General features: G+C 43.7%; 1 protein-coding gene across 3 annotated transcripts; it reads left to right on the top strand.

The window, feature by feature from the left end:
* Positions 1-3,552: 3,552 nt before the first annotated feature.
* Positions 3,553-11,762, top strand: LOC133926380 (serine carboxypeptidase II-2-like). Of its 3 annotated transcripts, XM_062372308.1 has the most exons (10): positions 3,557-3,975; positions 4,551-4,658; positions 5,949-6,044; positions 6,136-6,228; positions 6,331-6,416; positions 7,852-8,118; positions 8,741-8,874; positions 9,338-9,433; positions 9,844-9,952; positions 11,192-11,762. In XM_062372308.1, the coding sequence occupies exons 1-10, from the start codon at positions 3,708-3,710 to the stop codon at positions 11,354-11,356; spliced, it is 1,422 nt and encodes a 473-aa protein (XP_062228292.1). In that variant the 5' UTR covers positions 3,557-3,707; the 3' UTR covers positions 11,357-11,762. The 3 variants fall into 3 exon arrangements, with proteins under 3 accessions (XP_062228293.1, XP_062228294.1, XP_062228292.1); XM_062372309.1 differs by lacking the exon at positions 9,338-9,433 and having other exon boundaries at positions 3,553-3,975; XM_062372310.1 differs by lacking the exon at positions 4,551-4,658 and having other exon boundaries at positions 3,554-3,975.
* Positions 11,763-22,723: the final 10,961 nt, after the last annotated feature.

Genomic DNA, 22,723 nt, shown 5'->3' with positions numbered 1-22,723 from the left:
AAGGGTGAGTGGTTGCTGGCGAAGTTGTCGTTGGAGTGCATCGCGGAGATGTGCACCTGACCACCGGACGTGAGAACGATGTCGACGGCGTGGTGGTCGAGGCAGGTGATATCGGTGTGCTGGTCATGGCCGGGGGTCGCGGATCGGTTGCGAACAAGCCGAGCTTTGGCGTCGGGGCGTGGAAATCACCGAGGAAAGGTACGCCCATGACGTGCGGATGCGACGTGCCCTTCCCCGGTGGCCGGTGACGCACGCCTTGCAGCCAGCCGAGCAGGACGTCTTGTCGAAGGCCACCGCACGGATCGTGCGAGCATGGGGCCGCGACGACGACGCCGTCCATCCTGACCTCGCGGAAAGCCGAAGCATGCATCAGGGAAGCCCGCGGTTGGCCAACACAACATCGAAGTGATGGAGGCCCCTGGACGAGCGCCTTGTGGGTGTCGGCTCGACGACCTCGTTGATGAGCCCCGAATCGTGCCTGCTCGGGAGGATCTCCTTGGTGTGGATGGTGATGTCAGGCGCCTGCCTTGACGCGCTGCCCGTGGCCCTTGCCCCGCGCGTTCGACATCGAGCGACCCTCCTCCGACTCGAAGGCGTAGATGTGAGTGGCGGTGAGATGGTCCCGGTGCTTGGAGGGAGCGCCATCGATGCGAGTGGCAGACGCCGGCTCGACGGCGGTGATTGCGGGCGCCGAGGTAGCTGTCGACGCAGGGGTGGGAACCGACGCCTATGCTGGCGCCGGAATAACTGTCGTCGGCGTCGGAGTCGTGGACGTGGGCGCTGGGTTCGGAGACTGCACGTACTCGATGCCCAACGGGCACCACCCATCCCATATATTGCGGCCATGTAGAGCTTCGCAAGCACTCACGATGTCACAACACCATTGGAACACGATGAGGGCCTCTACCTCGCTTCTACTGCACCCGTAGTCATTTGAATCTTCTCTGTGCCGAACGGACCAAACACCTGCTAAAGCGCCTCCGTGGTCACAGGATACAGCAGGAGGCTCACCTTGACACGAAGAATAGCTCTACTAAAGCTTCGATCGGGATTCATGGCAGCGGAGGAAGTCGTGGATCGAGACCCGATGATGGTGGAAGCATGTTCGATGTCCCGAACCAGAGTGGATGCAGACACGATATCTGACGCTGGAGCAAACGCGGTGGATGACGACGCCGTGGTGGATGTCGCTGATGTTACCGCACAGTAATTCGGTGGAATTTGGTAGAAACCGGTCAAATTTTATCTTTTTTATTTATTTTTTTTGAATTTTAAATTTAAGTTTGGTCGATAACCGCTCGGTTTATAAAAACGGTGTGGACCGAATTGTCCGGTAACCACGATAAACGAGCAGTTACCGACGATATTTGTAACCCTGTCTGCACCGCCGTTGCCTCTTAGACATCGTAGACTTCGTGCAACACTCTTTCGATCACATGGTACCGAACTAGGCTTATGGTGACATCGCACCACAACTCGAGGTGACATGAAGAAGGTAGCTCCCGTGGTGTCCAGTCATTTCGGCATTTCACCAAACAGGCGAGGTGCACTGCCACCACAAACTTCTCCACCAGTGAAATCCATGGCTATCGCACCATAACTCCGGAGATTAATGGCTATGATACCAATTGTCACGATCTTGATTGATCGGACAACTAAATCGACACACAAGCACACCAATTCGGCAATTAGATGAATGGATTAAGCAACCAAGTTGGTACACAGGCGGGATATAGCTTCAGAGGAGGAAGACAACAAGTCTAGACTAGGTATAGATGAAGAGGAGACTGGGAAATGGAGAAGGCAGCATGGGAATGGGATAAGAGAAGAGGAGCTCGGGGGAGGAAGAAGACGGGAGGGAGATGAGAGTCTGTTGTCCCTGATAATCTTCCATGTCTTGAGCCGCTTGCCTTTGCTCCTTTTGTAGACGTCTCCCTAAGAGCTAGGTCTCACATGTCATTGCTTGCAGGCGGGGTACATGACACCTTCCCATTCTGGGTTCCGTGAGTTGCTCCTGTTGTTGTTGTGGTGCCACGTTCTTCGGCTGACCATGTTTCGCAGTGGATGCTATACATGTCTATTAGTGTTGATGTTTGGTCCGTGTGCAGTGGGTGTTACATCAAATGCATGTGTTGAGTTATTTGCGTGTAGGTAAGTAGGGTTGTTTCGGTTCAATTGCTCATTGACAAATGAAACCGATGCGTACTGGAAGAGAGAATGCCAGCTCATGTGTGCAGATAGCAGTGTTTTGATTAAAGTGCTCATTGCTCAATGGAAAAACCAATGCAAAAAAAAAAAGAAAATAAGAAAAACCAACATATCATGGTAAGGAGAAATTGGTTAATTGTATCACCATTCTCTCTTTAAAAAATCAAATTCAGCCTGCTAGCTAAATAATTTTTAAAGGTGATTCTGATTCACTAAAAATATTTCTAGAAATAATCTAATCAAAACATTACAGAGAGTCTGAATCCCAACCAAACAAATCCTCAAAATGATGGTTCTCACTACAATCATTTCCCCCTTCAAATATAATGAATCTGAATTTACTGAACTAGCTAAATAATTGCACAATTTGATTTTAATTCACCATAGAAACATTTACATAGAGAAACCGAATCCAAAACATTTCTAGAAGAATCTAAAACATACTTGTTTAAGGTTTCTCCTATTTTTGGCTAGAAACGTTTTGGATTCTCGCTGCCAAACCACCCTAATAAACTTGTTACACGAGGAAAACATGCTTACAAGTTCAATTACAAACTCTTGGCAACGAGTCTGCCACTGGGGCTGTCAATAAGCCAAGATCGACTGAGTCTGTTGCCTTAAACTTGAGCTAGATAGAAACTCAAGTCGAGTTCCATCCAAGTTAAAGATCTGTTCGAGCCTATAATCAGGCTTGAGCTTAACTTGTTAGGGTCTCATATCGAGTTTTTTTAATAGCTCTATCTATGAGTCACATATGTATTTAGTTACATGGTTAGACGATTGGACTTTGGATTCGATAGTGAGGTTAAAAAAAATAAACTTGGCTAAAGTAAATGGATATCGGCTTTGCCTCAACAGATTGTTGTTAGATTTAGTCTAGCTTTTGACGAGCTATTCAAACTGACATCTCGCAAGCTTATGGCCAGACTTGAGCTTAGCTTGTTAAAACCTCAAACCAAATTTGAATCAAAACTACAATAAGTCGAGTTTAAAAGCTCGTGAGTTTTGAAGTTTTTTTATAGGCCTATCTACTACACATTGTGAGTGTCCCATGGAGAAAATATTTAGCTTTTTTTTACTCTACTAGACTGATAATTCCTAGCTAAAAATAAAAAAAAGTGTTCCTAAGTCTTTAATACTAGTAAATTTAGTGGTAAATTTATGACACTATCAAATAGATGGTTGGTAAAAAATCAAATGCTCTCGTGGAGTGTACCGTGCGTGACTCGCCGACAAAGGCACGCGAGTCGTGAGGCTGGCAGAGGATGTGCCCGCAGACGTGAACCACGTGCCTAAAAAAAAAAATCCATTCGCTTCGTGCCTACGGCACTGCAGCCTCCGCGCGCTCACGATGTCACCTGCTCACTACACTCCTCGAGGCCGTCCACTTGCTCTGTTCCTTCCCCACCTCGCTTAACCCAACCGCAACGGCTTCCCCGTGCCGCGGCCGCTACCACTAGTCCGCTGCTAGCCGCGGTGCCCGCGCCGGAGTCGCCGCTATGCCGAGCGCCTCCCGATCCGCCGGAGCCATCGGGCTCCTCCTCTTCCTGGCCGCCGCCGGCGCTGCAGCGGGTGGGGCGGCGTGGCGGGGGGAGCAGGAAGGGGACCGGGTGCCGCGCGTGCCGGGGCAGGCCTTCAACACGAGCTTCGCGCACTACGCCGGGTACGTCACCGTCAGCGAGCAGCGGGGCGCAGCGCTCTTCTACTGGTTCTTCGAGGCCGCGCAAGACCCGGGGTCCAAGCCCCTGGTGCTCTGGCTCAACGGAGGTAGGTACCCACCGACCGACTGGGCGCTGTGCGTGATTTGTTTGGTACTCTACTACCATTAATTGTTGGGTTTTTTTTGGGGGGGGGGGGGGTGGCAAGATGCATTATTTTGGGGAGTTGGGGTGATCTGAAGACTTCAGCTTACCTGGGAACGGTGGGAAACTGGGAACTGCGAATGCTGCCTTGCGTGTGCTGTTTGCAGTTGCAAGTGTACTATTTCAATCCTATCGGGAATGATGCATTTGGGAATTTGGCCTGTGAGTTACTTAAACATACTGATTCCTGAAAGGAAAACTTATCCACTGAAAGGGAAAATTATTGTAACTATAAATAGCACTCGTGTACTTTTTCTCCACCCATCCTGCCCTATTATAGCTTATTTAGCTAACTGTAGCAGTACTTACGAGATTACCGGAGCAGCTCTCTCTATCTGATGCAAGTGGTTGGCTGAATTTGTAAAACATTTACCTTGGGATATTGATAAACTTATCTGGGGTATTAACATCTTTACTGAAGTTCATCTGTTATACTGCATTGAGAATGTAATGTTTAAATTACTGTATGTAATCTTCCAGGGCCTGGGTGCTCGTCAATTGCCTTTGGACTTGGAGAAGAAGTGGGACCTTTCCATGTTAATGCAGATGGAAAGGGTGTACATCTGAATCCTTATTCTTGGAACAAAGGTAGCACCCAATTAAAGAAAATTTGTTTACCGGGGGAAACCTTTTAGTTCCTCTCGAACTGAGCTATTCTTACCCATATGAATATTTAGAAAAAGCAACTTACGTTTTTCCATACCTTTGTGTTACCACCCGGTATGGAGCCAGTGTCGTTTCGCTTTCGCAGGATGGCTTTCCTCATAGGCGCCACCCAGTGGTATCAAACAACTAGCATCTGCCTGAAAACCACAATCCAGTGCCTTCTTGTCCTTTAAAGCTCAAGTCTTTAGCCCTCCCTTGTCAGGGAATGTAAATACCTCGATGCGATCGAGGGCAGATAAAGCCATTACCCCTAGGGGTTGATTTCAGGAAGACCACCATTTTCAGTTTTTAATATCTCGATATGTTATCATTGATTTAACCTTACATTTCTGATCTGCACAGATTGTTGGTTGCAGATGCTATCAGTAAATAGCAAAAAAATCCATTAAAAAGATAAACCGCTCTTAGGCAGCAATAGTACTATATTTTACAGAAATTCTTCAACTCTAGTAATTTTTTTTCTTGACCACAAGGAGAGACTCCCCCGGGCATTTTTTAAATTTAAGGTAGGGGAGTACCGAACTCTGGTTGGCCAGGAAACTGGCTGAAACCAGTTTCTCAGGGAGGTGCCCACAAACCGTTGCGCCCTGGGTTTGAGCCCGGGTGGCCATCCCCTCTACTGAAGGCACTAACCAACTGAGCTACTGCTCAGTTCGCTCAACTCCAGTAATAGCTAGCACTCTTATTCTTGGCAGTGGGGCAGTGGGAACTGCATTATTGATGGGCAAACTAAACTGGTAGGCTCAGCATTCACAACTGTGAATGGGTTTCCAAAGATACCTACCAATTAATTTTTCTACATTTTAAACTTAGCTTGGTAACTGTGGTTATATTTAAATGCCGAGCTAACGTTTCCTCTAAAAGAATAGACAATAAAATGGAGAATCAAAGACTGAACCTGTCCATGTTTCACTTGTAAACTGATAGTTTGTCCATCCTTAAACTGTAAGCTCAGCCTTCTTGGCACAATTGCCTCCAATTGTCGAGGAATTGATTCCGGCTCTGTTGGATGCAAACTACAACTTGACCATGGGTTGTTGTGCATAACCAAATCGGATTAAAGCTTTAGTTTCATTCTTACAATCCTTCCTTGTTTTCACGAAACTACAAGTATTACTTTTCTATAGCTAAACTAATCAGTTCTTATATACTATTGAACTCCAGCTTCATACTTCAATGACAGATTTGTTAATAATCTCTTTAATTTTGCAGTTGCAAATATATTGTTCCTTGATTCACCAGTTGGTGTTGGCTATTCATATTCAAACACCTCTGACGATGCTTTAAGAAATGGGGACGAGAGGACTGGTATTGTAGTCCCTGTACTGTTTATCATCTAGTTTACATGAGGTTCCTGGTTCCTGAATGTAATGTTATTAGATTTTGCTCACTGGTGCAGCCAAGGATTCATTGGCGTTCTTACTGAAGTGGCTTGAACGATTTCCACAGTACAAGGGTCGTGAATTTTATTTGACAGGAGAGAGTTATGCTGGTCAGTAGATTTTTTTCTATGAACTTCTGTTTCTTGTATATCTGCAACTTTTTTTGTTCTCTAAAAAAATTCAAAACTTTGATGGAACACCAATTTGGTTAGGTCACTACGTTCCTCAATTGGCTCAAGCCATAAAGAGGCACCATGAGGCTACTGGAGACAAATCAATTAATCTAAAGGGCTACATGGTATGGTTTTGGTGATTCTGCCTTTATTTCTCCAATTTCATCATTTTTTCTTGAACACATAGGAGAACTGCATGTAAAGCTGGCCAACTAGGCCGGCACGAGGCCCGCTACTGTAGGCACAGCACGCCTTGCCCTGCTGCACCGTCTCCCCACCGCGCCGCCCTATCACTACACTGCACCGCCGAGCCGCTGCCGTGCCTACAGTGCCACGGGCTGGCATGGCACAGCTCGACCTTAAGTGGGCCGTGCCTGGGCCGGCACGGCACGGCCCGCTTGGCTAATGGGCCTAACTGGGCCGTGCCTAAATAGGCTCGTGCCTAAATCGGCTTGGGCGGTGCCGTGCCGCCCATTTAGCCAGGTCTGACTGCATGTTATTTCATTAAAGAAGAAAGTTAATAGACTTAACAACAAGAACCTCGACACAACACAAAGAAAACAAGCACTAAAATAGAACCTAGAAACCCAAACACAACACCAACACAGACTACCCTAGAAGCAGATTCCGGAGTTCAATAGTTCCGGCGGCACACCAAAGCGTGGCCTCATCAGCAACAATCCTCAGGACCGAAACAACATTTGGCACATCTCTGTTGGGAACACAACCATTCCGGTGCTTCCAAATTTCCCAAGCAGCAAGAATTATGAGGGAGTTGAGACCCTTCCTATGTTGCTTATCCACCTTCTTGATGACGCAACCCCACCAACAAGAGAAACCGGAAACACCTGGTTGCGGAATCACCATTTGCAACCCGATCTTTTGAAGGACAGCAAGCCGCACTTGTCTAGCAAACACACATGAAACCAGCAGGTGTTGAATTGATTCATTAGCTTGATCACACAAGGGACAGATGCCGGGTGTGGCAGCCCTCTCTTAGCCAAATTGTCCGCCGTCCAGCAACGATTAAGGACAGCGAGCCAATTGCATCATGCATTTTGATAATTTAGGAATATGCTTTTTTGAAGGCCCAAAATAGATATTTGCCCTTAGGTTTATAATTTCCTTTGCAATTTTGTTGTCCCTTATGTCCTGTGTCTTTTTATATAAGATCCCTGAACTTTTAACTTGCAAATCAAGAGTAATACATCTGGTACATATCTTCTGTGGTCAAGGAAACTTTGTATGCTGGCCTTATGCAATGGTGGACTGACCTTTTCCTGTCACCCATATGCTAATTACTATGTTTCCTCATTGCTTTCATGGTATATCAAAGGAGATCACTTGATAAGATTGCCTTCGACTTGATTTTCTTTTTCATTTATGTTCTTGTATCTTTCTATCAGTGGAGCTATAAAATATACAGGTGTAAATAAGTGTCCACAAGTATATCTAATGCTCGTATGTACATAGAGATGTGTTTTGAAATCAATATGTGATACATAAGACCAGGAACCAGAATTTGTCTCTTTTCATTATGTCTGATGCCATTTCGTGCAGGTAGGAAATGCTCTGACGGATGATTTCCATGACCACTATGGAATATTTCAATTCATGTGGACCACCGGTTTGATCTCTGATCAAACATACAGGCTGCTGAATATTTTCTGTGACTATCAGTCCTTTGTGCATACATCTCCACAGTGTGAGAAGATTATTGATATCGCTAGTGCTGAAGCTGGGAACATCGATTCATATAGCATCTTCACACCTACTTGTCATGCATCTTTTGCCGCCTCCAAGAACAAAGTGATGAAAAGGCTACATGTAGGTTTTTGAGCTCCAAACCTCAAGCCATATTACATAATTTCAGTTTGACTCAACTGCATATGCATGTGTAACTAACTAAATCGCATGGCTATTGTTTTCTCCAGAAAATGAAAAGGATTATTGCAGTTTTAGACACACTGTTTTCAGGTTTTTTTTTTTAAATCTTAAAAGAGTTCCGCACTTAGGCGCAAAATTGACTTACATAAACTAGAGCGAAAAGCAATGTCTTGATCTGGTTCACACCCCTATCCTGATTTGGTTCCTGGATGGGATCCAGAAGATACAACTCCAGCAGAATCAGGGTACATGCATATTGTTTTTAAATGGATTGCATAGAACACTATTAATGTGAGATGAGGGAGGATGCTTAAAACACGTTTTTTTAAGGACAAATTGGAAATCCACCAGAATCTGGTGGAATTCATTGGATCCCATCTGGCATCTAGTTCTGGCTAGGGTATGGAGTTTTAATCTTTATTGTGAACCCAGATCTACATAGTTCATTCTGTGTGCGATTGTGCAAATGGTGCTCATGATATTTAAACTCTTACCACTGATGAATTGACAGTTTCACATATATTCTGTTTATCTGATTCATCGCCATGATGTCTTTTAATAGTCTGTTGGAAAAATGGGAGAGCAGTATGATCCATGCACAGAAAAGCATTCAATTATATACTTCAATCTAGCTGAGGTTCAAAAGGCACTTCATGTTAGTCCAGTCATTGGCAAATCAACATGGGAGACCTGCAGGTAACTCTTATTATCATATCTTAGATATCTGATGTTGTCATTACCTTGACATGTTGGATCCCGAATTCCGGATGATGATTTAACAAGCTATTCAGCTTATAGTTTTGCATCTGTGTTGATATGGTTACTATATTTTCGTAGTTGTAGGTATACTGTTTATTTTGGGAAGAATAAGAGATGATCGATTTGATTCCCACCTCATGATGTATGGTTGTTCATCGTATTACTACAACAATAATATATGGACCCGGATGATTGTACTAAAAATTCTATTGCTACATGTTTGTGCCTTTTACTATGAATGCATTACTGGGATTGAACTTTTCATTTCTCATGGTTATTTCATACTAACTGAATTGGGAGTCATGAATGTTAATGACACAAAACACTGATAAGCATATCAGCAAACATATTTCTTTTTCTTGTCTATTCTATTATCCTTTCGAATTGACATTCTCCACAGTGAAGTCGTTAATGCTCATTGGGGGGACTGCGAAAGATCTGTGCTGCATATCTACCATGAACTTATGCAGTATGGGCTTCGTATATGGATGTTCAGGTGATTCCTACAAGTTTCTATCCACCCAAATATAGATCTGACACTAAATTATGTTTAGCATTATGTTCTTTAGCAGAGTTTTAGCCTTTTAGGAATTGGTTATTCCTGGCTCAAAATATGCCATGTATTGCTTTGTAGCATTGGAGGTGCTGCTAATATGATGTGACTCCAGAAAATTGGGTATATATTTGTTATATTATACGTAGGTAATAGCTTAATTCTACCATTAGTACTTTTTGTCCAATTAACATGGTTGTTTGGTGTAACCAAGAGGTAACACGTCTTTCAAGGAACCACTTTATTTATGTATATGAAAATCATAAAAGAAAGTATTACATAGATGATAGATATAGACAGGAATGTTTTCTCATGTTCTCATGTTCTAATTTTTATTTTTCAACTTTGTCCAGTGGAGATACAGATGCAGTGATTCCAGTGACATCAACTAGATACAGTATCGATGCTCTCAAGCTTCCAACAGTAACTCCTTGGCATGCTTGGTACGACGATGATGGCGAGGTAGGGGCTTCTTCACGTAAAATCCGTGGGTGTTCAGTTTTAGTGGCAGCTTAAATTTATGCATGTTCAAATCTCTGGTTTGTTTGTGCATAATTTGTCCTTTCTATATGTGGCTATTTAGCACATCTTGCTTTACCTACAAAGTTGAACAATTCATCCCCCGCAGTCATCCTTGCCATCAGAATTATGCAGTCCATTCTCGCAAAAAGAAAAATATTCTTGCAAAAAGAAAAATAAGGGATAATTATGTAGTCCATCGGGTAGACCTCAGACCTCCTCTATTGTTTTCTATCCATTACTGCTACCTTAGATTTGTACATCCGTAACTATGGCACCTCTTCCCTGCATAATTCATGAATGAGTTGTCAATTGTATTTATATTGGAGACCTCATTTTAGTTTTGATTGCATAACTTTTCATCTCCATTCATTGATATTACATGTTTAACTTTTACATAAACATTTGGTCATAATTCGCAGCAAGGCACATAATCTATTCTAGTCGGTCCTAAATTTGGTCTGTCACATGTTACTCAAATTTTGGGATTTTGTGGGAAATAACCACTGGACGTAGAACACTTGTTCCTGGGTGAGGGAAGTCTCTCAATCTGTATTTGGCATTCATAAGGTGTTTTAATTCACAGTATGTTTTCAGACATAATATGGCTTTCTGATCTTTAATTGAGCCCGTTAAGTGTAAGCACTTGGCCCTCTAGAAGCCTGTACGTATACTCTACTTGACCTCCTAGGTCAGATTGGAATGCATGTTCGGGAAATCCCCAAATCTTGGTCACATGCTACCTGTAATGTTTTCCTTTTTTATTGGGAACCACTGTGTATCATGGGCCTTTATAATGCAAAATTTCTTACTATCATTTATTAGGTATTTGCTCCAAAAATGTGTTCTTTGCGGTATCCATTCTTAGGTCCTGTTTGTTTCCTGCTTTTGCTGCTGCTAGAAGTCAGAAGCCAAAACAAATAAGGTTTTAGAAAAGTGGCTTCTGAAAAAGTCAGAAACCTGCTTATGAGGAAAATAAACTAAAGCTGAGAAGCTCGTTGAGAGACGTTTTTTTTTTAGAAACTATGTGCTGAGAAGCTAAAAATTTATTGAAAAGCCAACAACCTATTTCTAAAAGCAGATTTTCAGACAAACCAAAAGCATAACCTTTAAAAAAAAACCTAAAAGCAGAAGTCTAAACAAACAGACCCTTAGTTTCTGATTGCTTCTGTGTTTAAACAGGTTGGTGGCTGGAGTCAAGAGTACAAGGGACTCACCTTTGTGACCGTGAGGGGTGCAGGTCATGAAGTTCCTCTTCATCGGCCCAAACAGGCTCTCACACTCTTCAAATCATTCTTGGCTGGGAGCCCAATGCCCGTGCAATCCAATGTACGCAGTGACATGTAACCTGAACTGCTACACTTGATTCAAGAGATGATCAGCATCACAAAGTTCCAGCTCAACCAAGGCAGTCACTAGTTCAAATTCCACTTGTTCCGCATCCTGCACTATATGAGGGTTGCTATAGCTATTTGAGCTACTGGTGCCAGTTGCAAGAGCCGTTTATTTACCAGCTCTGTTGGTGCTTGGTGCCAATTATGCCCTTAAGAAAACAGGGGACAAATTTGTGGAATAGTTTTTTGTTGCCACGACTGACAGTGCGTTTTGATGTTAATGTGAACCTAAAAATAAATTCGTATTGATGTCTGTATTAGAAAACATATTACTATCACGGTCTTTTTAATGCACAAGGTGTGATGTCTGATGTTCACGATAATGATCCAGACTTCGATAATTGTAATACTGTTGCATCTGTGTGAGTTGTATCATTTGCACTCTTGGGATCTTTATGGTTCAGAGACACAGGGCTCTCCCTGATGAACTGTGGTAAATGATCCATTGTTATCCAAGACTGCAAAGCTATTGCAACAATCTATCCGCAAGATCATGATGTGAAACCACAACCACACCACTAGATTAAGTTGTTCCTGAGGAGGCTGCAAACAATGGACACATGGGCTAGCTCGTGAAAAAACTTAAATGGGGATGTTCCATCTTTTTTCTGGAACACACAGGAGATCTATGGGTCATTTTATTAAAGAGAAAGAAGTAACAAAATACACACCGAATATATTTAGAAAAACAACGCGCCACATAAAAAGAGAAAAAAAAACGACCAAAGAACCAAGACGAATAGGCCACAAACTAACTATCTAATAAACTCTGGAGGCCCCTAGCTCAAGCAGCACACCATATAGCACTCTCGGCTGACACCGTTCTCACCACCGAATTGACACTCGGATTTGCACTGTTGAACACACAGTCGTTACGATGCTTCCATAACTCTCAAGCCACAAGAATGATAAGAGAATTGAAATATTTCCTCTGTAGCTTATCGGCCATCTTGTATGTGCCCAACCACCAATCAGAACACAACAACGTTTGGCTGGGGTGCCACCGCCTGCAAACCAAGGCTCTGAAGAATGATGAACCACACATGTCTAGCAAACACACAAGTGACCAAAATGTGCTGAATGGATTCAGCACCTTGATCACAAAACGGACATGAAACTGGATGAGGCAAGCCCCTCCTAGCCAGCCGATTGGCCATCCAACATCTGTTGAGAATAGCAAACTAAAGGAAGAACTTGCACCGAAGAGGAGCCCAAGACTTTCAGACAAGTTTTCAAGGAGCGAAACTGGTGGAACCTATGAAGAAAGAGTTGTACGCCGATTTACTCTAATATATGCCCGACCCAGAGAGCCTCCAAAAGCGTTGATCACTCACGCCTTACTGCAAGATGACCGTTTTCAATAACTCCCATAGCTTAAGATATTACTCCAATGCACTGACGGAGAGAGCCCCTTTGATATTCGACACTCACTGGCGATGAACGAAAGCCTGAGTTACAGCCTTCAGATTAAGCACCCCATGAGGGAAAAGTGAGGATAGATTAGGAGCCAAATCTGAAATGGACCTACCCTACAGCCACTTATCCGTCCAAAACAATGTGTTTGTACCATCTCCAACGATCGTCTCTATGGCTATATAAAATAAGGCTGATGCAACACAAAGGACCTGGACCTTCAAACCAACCCATGGCCGAGAAGGTTCGGTCTTGAGCAGTCACAACCATCTAATCCGAAGCTCCCATCCAAGAGTAGCCAAGTCAAGAATCCCTAAACCACCAAATTGAATTGGTCGACACACCCGTTGCCAAGAGAAGAAACAATTGCCACCATTGACTTGTTCTTGACCCTTCCACAGAAAGCCTCTTCTTCTTTTATCGATAGCTTTTAGAACCCATTTGGGAAGATCCAACGTGATCATGTGATAGATGGGCATTGCGGAGAGGACCACCCGAACCATAACAAGTCTACCTGCATGGTTCATCAAGGAGGCCTTCCACCCTGGCAAATGATCTCCCATTTTGTCAATCAAAGGTTACAACTCAGCTTTGGTAGGCTTCGTAACCGAAAGAGGAAGACCCAGATAAGTGCATGGGAAGTTTTAAACCTCACAAGGTAGCTGTTCCCTTAAAACGAACATATCAACTTCCTGACATTGAATAGGAGTCACCGAACACTTAAGAATATTAGCCTCCAGACCTAAGGCTTCACCAAAGACATCCAACAATTGTTTAGTCAAGACAAGATCATTAGCAATAGGAAAAAAAATAACACCACATCATCAGCATAAAAAGAAACCCGGTGATGCTGTCCCGACACCGCGAGCGGCTGCAAAAGATCCTCCAGGCAAGCTTGACCAATCAACGAGTTCAACACATCCATTATTAGTATAAACAACATAGGCTAGAGGGGATCGCCTTAGATCGATTAACTGAGCCAGACTCCCCCGTTATAGTTTTATAGCGGTCACGCAGGATGGGACTGTAACCAAGTTGGGTTTGGATGCGCTCCTAATCAAAATGTGCGGGTGACGGACCCCCCTCAAGACTCCGTCCATTAGTTAGGATATGTTAGGGAGAGGAGGTCCGAGATCATATCCAACGAGAGAGGGAGGACTAGAGGGGATGGGCGCGGCATGGCGGTCCATGGCATACGGTGGATGCGGAGGTGACAATTCGATGGGTCGCTGTGGCGGCGGCTTTCGGGGGGGGGGGGCGAAAGGTGTGATAGAGGGACGCGACAACCCGATATCTTCTTGGTGCGCACCTAGTCTCTGACGAGTTGACATCTGCGCTGATGGGATGGGAGAGAGGAGAGGGAGAGGAAGCAGGTAGGCATGATGGATGGCGGGAGGTCGGGGATGGCCATGTGGATGGGCCCAATGCGGAGGCGATCGGCCTGGGGCCAACGAGGTGAAGTGCAGTGTGATGGGCTGGGGCAAGGTGCTGCGGAGCAAGACTGTGCTAGGCCAAGGCAGATCGGGGCAAAAGAGAGGAGGGGGGGGGGGGAATTGGGCCCAATGCAAAATAGAAAAAATAAAAAGGAAAAGGAGTTTGAGATGGGCTGGCCATGACTGGGTTGGGTTGGAATTTTAGACCAAGAGAGAGGATTTGGCCCGATGAACCTTTTGGAAATAGATTTGATTTGATAATTTCAGAATGAGAGGAGGGTTCAAATTTGAATAGCATTTTAAACTTGAACACAAACAAAAATTCCAATAAAAATCCAAGATCCGAAATGCAGTATGATGAACTTTGTGCATGCTTTCAAATTTGAAAATTTAAATTTGGACTATATTTGAGATACTTTGCCCGTATTTAATCACACAAGTTTTGAATTTGTTGTAAATTTCAAAAAAGTTCAATTTTTTAGTGAGTTTTGTGAAATGCCAAAACACAAGGTATTACAGTGGAGGCGGTGAGCTGATTGGCAACGGAGACGATGGGAAATAGCGAATCGACCAAGGCAGCGAGAGAGTGATCGTAAAAAGTTTCACGAGTCGGGAGGTGTTTATTTTTTTCCTCGTGGATGGACAGGTTTTGGTGTGGAATGGCAGGAGGAATTTTCAGTCGAGCTTTTTTTATTTTTATATTTTTTCAATTAAAAATTTAAATAAATAGATTTCTCGTAGAAAAAATTACAAAACTAGATGCAGAGGGCGGTAAGGCCCTAAGCGCCCCTTGAGAGGGCGGTAAGCAGTCCCACAGACTCTTACCGCCCTCTCAGGGGCGGGTATACTTACAGCCCCCTGAAGGGGCGGTAAGCTACAGTACATGAGCATGGTGAACAATACTCTGAAGTTTAATTTTCCTCCTATCTTCTCTATTCAAAATAGTGATGTTCTGGTGCTCCAAAAATCCTAAAAATTTATGTACGTATTACATAATCCATGTGCAACCCATTTTAATTTAATTCACCCAAAAATATTGTGTATAATTTAAACTAAAATTCTCCAAAAAAAAGCTACTTTTATAATTTCTAGCAATTGTTAGGGCCTCAAATAAATTTCTAAAAAACTTGTAAAATTCACTAATATTCTTCTTATGTGATGTGATAATTTCTAAAATTATCTTTAGCACTAGTTTTATATATGTTGAATTCAAATTAAGTTAAAAGAAGAATATCACATGAAATTATAAAAATACATATAAATGGTGCATTACAAAGGAATCCACTTTTTTACCATATAATATAGGTCTGAAAATAATTTTATAAATTATCACATCACATAATAATAATATTAGTGAATTTTACCAGATTTTTAGAAATTTATTTGAGGCCCTAACAATTACTAGAAGTTATAAAAGTAGCCTTTTTTTTTGAGAATTTTAGTTTAAATTCTACACACTATTTTTGGGTGAATTCAATTAAAATAGGTTACACATGGATTATGTAATACGTACAAAAATTTTTAGAATTTTTAGAGTACCAGAACATCACTATTTTGAATAGAAAAGATAGGGGGAAATTAAACTTCAGAGCACTGTTCACCCTGAGAGGGCGGTAAGAGTCTGTGGGACTGCTTATCACCCTCTCAGAGGACGGTTAGGCTCTTACCGTCCTTGTTTTGTAATTTTTTCTACGAGGAATCTATTTATTTAAATTTTTAATCCAAAAAATATATAAAAAAAACTCATTTTCAGTCCATGTGGTATCCGAATGGCAGCCCAGGATAGAAGCGGGAGAGCAAAACTACGGGCCAAATTGTCCCATGAAATGGGCTGGGATCCCGATGGGGTTTGGGGCATCCAAACAAGCCCTTACTGCTGTTCGTTCTGTTTATGTGCAGAGTGTTTTCAGATTCACAGAGCATACTAATTGTCACCATCAGCAGATCAGCTATAAATCTGCAATCTTGCTAAGCCTTTTGCAGATGAACACCTCTCAGTTGTCACCAGTCTTTTCCAGAAACAAGCCACCACTCTAGCGCTTGATACAATGTATGGATACCTTATCCTGCTCTATATCTATGCTTGTACATATCATTTGTTCAGGTAAAGTGTTACGACTTATTGAAACATCATCCTCCACCGAGGAGAAAGCCAAGCCACATTTTTGCTCTTTTGTCTTTAGGGCACAATCCTTATTGTTATTTTTCCTTTTCCTATTCGTTGTGCGTTTTGAGAATGATGCCTGTTTTGATTGTCAATTTCTTTCCGACCAAGGTCAGCACTAAGACGAATGGAAAATCATTGTGCAGAGGGAGCACTGAGCATTGATTTTGTGTGCTTAAATTTTAACCTTTTAGGACTCTTTTAACTTTTAACTTGATTACTTGTATGAACTAGTGTGGCAAGGTGTACATTTTGACACATAAATACGACTGGTTCATTCCTTCTTTTTTTTTTGTCTCTAGTAATCTGATTGTTTGAGTACATGTGAGTTGAATTTTCAGTTAGGAACTGGCAACGAAACATAAAAATCCTTGGTCCTTTTTTTCATCCTTATTTTTTTAAGTAAATAATTATGTCGGATATACTTCTTTTTTTTTTTATCAAGTCTAGATCAGCTTTCCAGATAACTACATCTTGCTATCTTGACTGTCATCCCCCTCCACAAAATAGGCAGCAAGAGTTTTGCCAATTCAAACTGAGAGGAGTAAGAATATCCTTTAGTGAATGACAAAGCTCCTGGATTCTTTAAAAGAAAATGCACACACTTAGGTGCAAATTTATTCTTTCAGCACAGCTAACATGTAGTTGCAATTTCTGCTATTTGGTCTTGGCTGTCCATTTAGGCCCCTAAACTGCCGTAGATAACTATTTCTGGCTGCATTTTGCTACTAGCTAAGATATTTCCCCATGCTTTTTGCTATCATTCCATCAAGCATTTGGAATGCAAGTTTGATCTTCACATCTCCAGGACCAATTCACCTTACACTCAAGTAACTTTTCCTCGGTCGTTTTCTGTCCTCTGTAAATATCATTCACCCTGTCGAGTCAACACCAATCCCTCCTATAAACATAACATCCAGTGTGGGACTGTTGACATGCAATGTTACTTCAATTGACAAGTTACCGTCTTAAATAATTTTTTTTGACAAGTTACAGCTTACGACGACTCGAAGGTGTCGTCCTTCTATGCAATTTTTCAACATATATAAAGTTGCTTGTTGCTAGAGTGATCCTCCTTGTTATGCTTTCTCACCGGATACGGTAGCCTTTCTCGAGTAAAATCTTGGTCTCGCTTTATCTTTGATAGTAATACAATAGTATATTTCGAACTCACCATCACACTTCCATCCCATTCGCAGCACCACTCACTGTGAGTGTAACCACGACACGCGCTATCCCACTCAACACATTGGAAGGAATTGAGGTGGATTTGTGAAAAAAAGATCGAACGGATGGAGGTGGATTTGTGAATGCGCATAGGAAGCTGGGAACGGGTGAGGCTCAATCATCAAGCTAGATGATCAGTTGCATGAAGAGCGGTATGGACGGTCCCTCAAGTTAGTAGAATTGTGGTGTGATTGTGCTTTGACCTGTACCACTTATTAGGTCTCTTGCACCAGAATGAACGAAATTATCTGACTTCACAGTAGAGTGAAGTCACAGAGTGACTTTTTTCACCGTGAGTGGTTGGATCGTAAGTAGATAGATAGGATGTATTATTACAGTGTTTTTATGACTAATGTTCATCGTCAGACTACTATTCACTACTCATGAATCACTATTTACCTCTAGCTTAAGGGGATTTGGATCCCCTTTAACCACGCTTTGGCATGCTGGCCATTTCCTCGGCAGCCCGAAACGTGCCAACGCCCTTGCCCAGACGCGACAGCTTCCCTTGTCACTTTGCGGTGACTGCTTCAAGGGATCACGTCCTGACGTGACTCGTAGCTATCGGTTTCTGATTCTCTCGGTAGCCTCTTTGCATGTCGCGTCCAGGTCACCGTCGGAGCTGACAAACAAGCCTCCCCAACCGCACCAGCATGCAGCTCAGAGCAAAAACGGGACGCCACATCACACCGCAATACACAGCCACATGACATAGCAAAGCATTATGGGAGATGTGAACGTGCCGTATACTAGCAGACTATGAGTGACTTGCTCGTAGTTTTATCGCCTCGAATGGCATGCCACTTCTAATCTTTTAATCCTGTGATTAATTGCTCTTAATTGTTTTTCTTTGATTAGGGTATGGATTAAGAGGGCATCCTCCAACGCAAGGCGACGTGTACAGCTTCGGCGTGATGCTTCTTGAGCTGATCACCGGGAAGAGGCCAACGGACGTGACCTTCCACGAAGGGCTCACGGTCAGGCAGCCGTCTTCGCGCACGCGCCGTGGCGGCACTACCACATAACACTTTTTTTTATCGTGCTTTTACTTAGTTAAAATTGATAGTGATAAAATATCACTATTAATTCTTAAAAAATCAATAATAATAATTTATTCGGTAAAAACTAATATTGATAATTAAGTATTACTATAAATTTATTATATAAATTGACAGTGATACTTAATTATCTCTACCATTTTTAGCTATGAATCAATAATAATAATAGATATTATCACTATCGATTCGTTATATTAACTGGTAGTGATAATAAAATACATATTATATTTGAAAATTTATAAGTTTTTAATATTAAGTTGGATGAAGATAAACTTTATATGAAAACTGTAGCTCTCGATAAGATCTACAACTTTGTAATTGATAATTTTTTCATTTGAAGTTACTTTGATATCCAAATAATAATCAAATTTTTTATAAACAATAAAAGTCATTTCAAAAAATATCTTATTGGATTATCACCGTCAGTTCGTGTTATGAACCGACAGTGATAAACTGACACTATATTTATTTTTAGAAATTTATAACTTTTTCATACAGAGTCAGATAGATATAAACTTTATATGAAAATTATAGCTCTCGATGAGGTCTACAACTTTGTAGTTGCCAACTTTTTCATTTAAAATCATTTTGATATCCAAATAATCGTCACAATTTGCAGTCAAATGTCAAAAGGAAAATATATCACATTGCTCTTAGCAATCAGTGATATATGAGATGGCAAGAAGACTACGCACAAGATAAGATTTGTTCAGGTTTAACTCCCACTAACCGCACGCACACATAATACACATGAAAAACTTACGAGTTGCGACCATGTGCAGTCCAGAGAGGATGGTCAGAGATCAAAAATATTATATATATTTTTTTTTCTCCTATTTATGAGCCGAGTAGAACCGGCGGTTATCATTTTAAATCAGCAGTGAGGTGTCTTTCTGTAGTAGTGCGGGGGCGCGAGCTCGGGCTCTTGTGCACGCAGCACTCTCCTGTTTCTCGAATTAAATTAAAATACACTAGGATTAATTATTTCATTGGTGCATGCACACACGCCAGGAAACATCGATCTCCTCTGGTTTGCCGACATGAATTACTCCTACTTTATTGGATCATTGGATGGTTGGGAGTTGCCTACCAAACTAGTGCAATTTCTTTGAGTTGTAAATTCTGCAATGGAGAAGGCACTCGATTAATCTGTACATGTTGCAAACATGTGGACTCCATTAGCCGTAGGAAGAGAAAAGGCTCTTGAGTTAGGTCATTATTCAGGTGCTCACGATCAAACAAAAACAAAACGCGACAAAGTCGGCACTGTTCGATGCATCTGCTGATCATGCGCGCATGAATGCTCTCTTCACCACCAACATTGTAATAGTTTAATGTTTGTTCGAGATTTGACAGGAACTTCCATATTCTTATCATGGAGATCGATTAGGCTTTTTAATTTGCACGTCTGCTAGCTTTAATTCAGTCAGCAAAAGGCTGTGGTGGACTACTATGTTCTATAAATAAAGCAAAAGAGTTCAGTATATTAGCATAAGATGTATCAGTCTATCAGGTGTCAATTAGTATGATACCATGTGCATGCCTTCACAAAATAACACTTAGTTTGTAGCATTACATCAACAGCTTATTAATTGACAGAACAAACTAGGATACAGTTGATGTGCAAGTATGTGGAACAACATAGGCATCTCTAACATGATAGCTGTTGGTGTAATGGGTAAAGGGTGCCCCACCGGGCGGGGCCCATGCTACCATGTGTCAACCGGCAGACCGGTGTCCAGCTAAACGGTTCGGAGCCCCTTAGCATTTTAAAGAAAGGGAGGTTGTGCTCAGCGGATTTCGTAAGGAAGCGACTGAGGGTTGCTAGGCGGCTGGCCAGGCGCTGTACTTCTTTAGGATTGGCGGGAGGCGATATTTCCGCGATAGCACGAATCTTGCCCGGGTTAGCCTCAATGCCTCTTCGGTAGATAAGATATCCTAGCATTTTTTCACCTATAGCGCCAAATATGCATTTTTTTGTGTTTAGCCATACGCCAGCGGCTCGGAGAATATTGAATGTTTCTTGTAGGTCGGCAACGTGGGTGGGTTCTAGTTGGCTTTTTACCACGATATCATCTACGTAGGCCTCGACGTTGTGGCCCAACTGTTGTTGCAGCACCTTGTGTACTAGGTGGGAGAACATTGCCTCGGTGTTTCGAAGACCAAAGGGCATCCGGACGTAGCAGTATACTCTGAAGGGGGTAATAAAGCTGGTCCTGTTTTCATCCTCCGTTGCCATCCACACCTGGTGGTATCCGGAGTAGGCGTCGAGGAAGCTTATCATTTCGCAGCCGGCGGTAGAATCCACCAGCTGGTCAATGCGGGGGAGAGGGTACAGATCTCGGGGCATACTTTGTTTAATGATGTGAAATCGATGCACATACGCCATTTTCCGCTGAGTTTTTTGACTAGGATGGTGTTGGAGAGCCAATCGGAGTGGATAACCTCTCGGATAACACCGGCTTTCAGCAGCCTCTGAACTTCTTCTTTTGCGGCTTCTGCCCGCTCCAGGGAGAGCTTGCGAAGCCCCTGGCGTACGGGCCTTGCCTTCGGGTCGACCTGGAGCGAGTGCTCGATGATGCTGCGGTCGACTCCTGGGAGGTCCTGTGAGGACCATGCGAAGATGTCGAGGTTACTCCATAAGACGGCCAGAAGTTGGGTTTCTTGCCCGAAGGCGAGGTCTACCCCTATTTGGAAGGTCCGGTCGGGTTGGTCTTGGTGTATGGGTACTAGATTTATGTCCCCTTTTGGTTGTGGCCACAGAGGGCAGTGGTGCCCGGGGTGCGCCGACGGAGGATCTTTCGAGTCCTCCCATGTCATGGTGTGGATATGGTGACTGGGGAGTAGAGCAGGGTGCCTATACTCGATGCATTTAGCCAGGTCTTGGTCATCGTGGATGGTTATTAGCCCCTGGGGTTCGGGTATTTTCAGGCAGAGGTAATTGTGATGGGGTACAGCTCCGAATCTGTTCAAGGTCCCCTGTCCTAGGATGGCATTGTAGGCGTATGGTACGTCCACGACGTCGAAGGTGATAACCTCGGATTATGATGCAGAGCCCTTACCGAAGATGACCGGGAGTTCTATCAGTCCTAGGGCGTTGAGGGGGGCTCCATTGAATCCCTGGAGGGGTCTGCTGCTTGGTGAGAGCCGGCTTCACGGAATTCAGAGCTGGTCGAAGGCATGCATGAATAGGAGGTCCGCCGAGCTGCCTCCGTGACCAGTATTCTTCGGACCTCGACTTCGGCGATATTGGCTAAGAGGACTAGGGCATCGGAGTGGGGAAATTTTACCCCTTCGGAGTCATCGACGGTGAATGTTATGGGGGCGTCGGCCCAGTTGGGGGCCTGTCGGTGGATGCTAGTTGCTCCGATGTGGTGCACCCCGCAGGCGTAGTCCCATCACTGTCGTTTCGAAGTGCCTCCGGAGCTCCCTCCACCGGTAATGGTGAGGACGATCCGTTTGACCTGCGCTCCTTCGTCACCGTGCGGTTCTAGGGATGACTGGGGTGGTGAAGGTAGGGCCAGCTGCGGAGGATTTTGTAGGGCTAGGTGGTCTACCTGTCGGTTGGCCGATGGCCTGCAATCTTCGGACTGCCCCTTGGGGGCCCCATCGTTGGAGGCGAGGGCTTCCTGCCTCCTGAGGTACTCCTCTCAGAAGGTGGTGAGGGTTCGGCGGTTATCGGTATTATGCCCTCGTCCCGCGCCGTGTAGAGTGCACCAGGATTCTTCCTCGGAACACGGGTTGGGGGCGTGGCTTCGCTCTAGGAGGCCTCCAAAGCGTCCTTGGCCGCGTCCCCTGGGCTGGCTTTGGTTTGGAGCCCCGCGGCTTGGGCTGATATTGTTGACGTTTCGGCGTTATCGTTGCCGCCCCCTTTGGGACCTGGTGGTAAGGGTCTCCTCGAAGCTCCTTTTTGTCGCGGGAGCCAGGGCGTGTGATGATCTGGCCTGCGAGTGTGATCTCTCGGTGCTGGCATGAGAAGCTTCTCCAGCTTGTGAGTGCCTTCGGCAGAGCTTTTCCTCCTCTTC

The sequence above is a fragment of the Phragmites australis genome, chromosome 8 (genome assembly GCF_958298935.1).
Source record: "Phragmites australis chromosome 8, lpPhrAust1.1, whole genome shotgun sequence".
Lineage (NCBI taxonomy): Eukaryota > Viridiplantae > Streptophyta > Magnoliopsida > Poales > Poaceae > Phragmites > Phragmites australis.
Note: the sequence above shows the minus strand (reverse complement) of the source record. Positions and strands in the feature narration are given on the sequence as shown.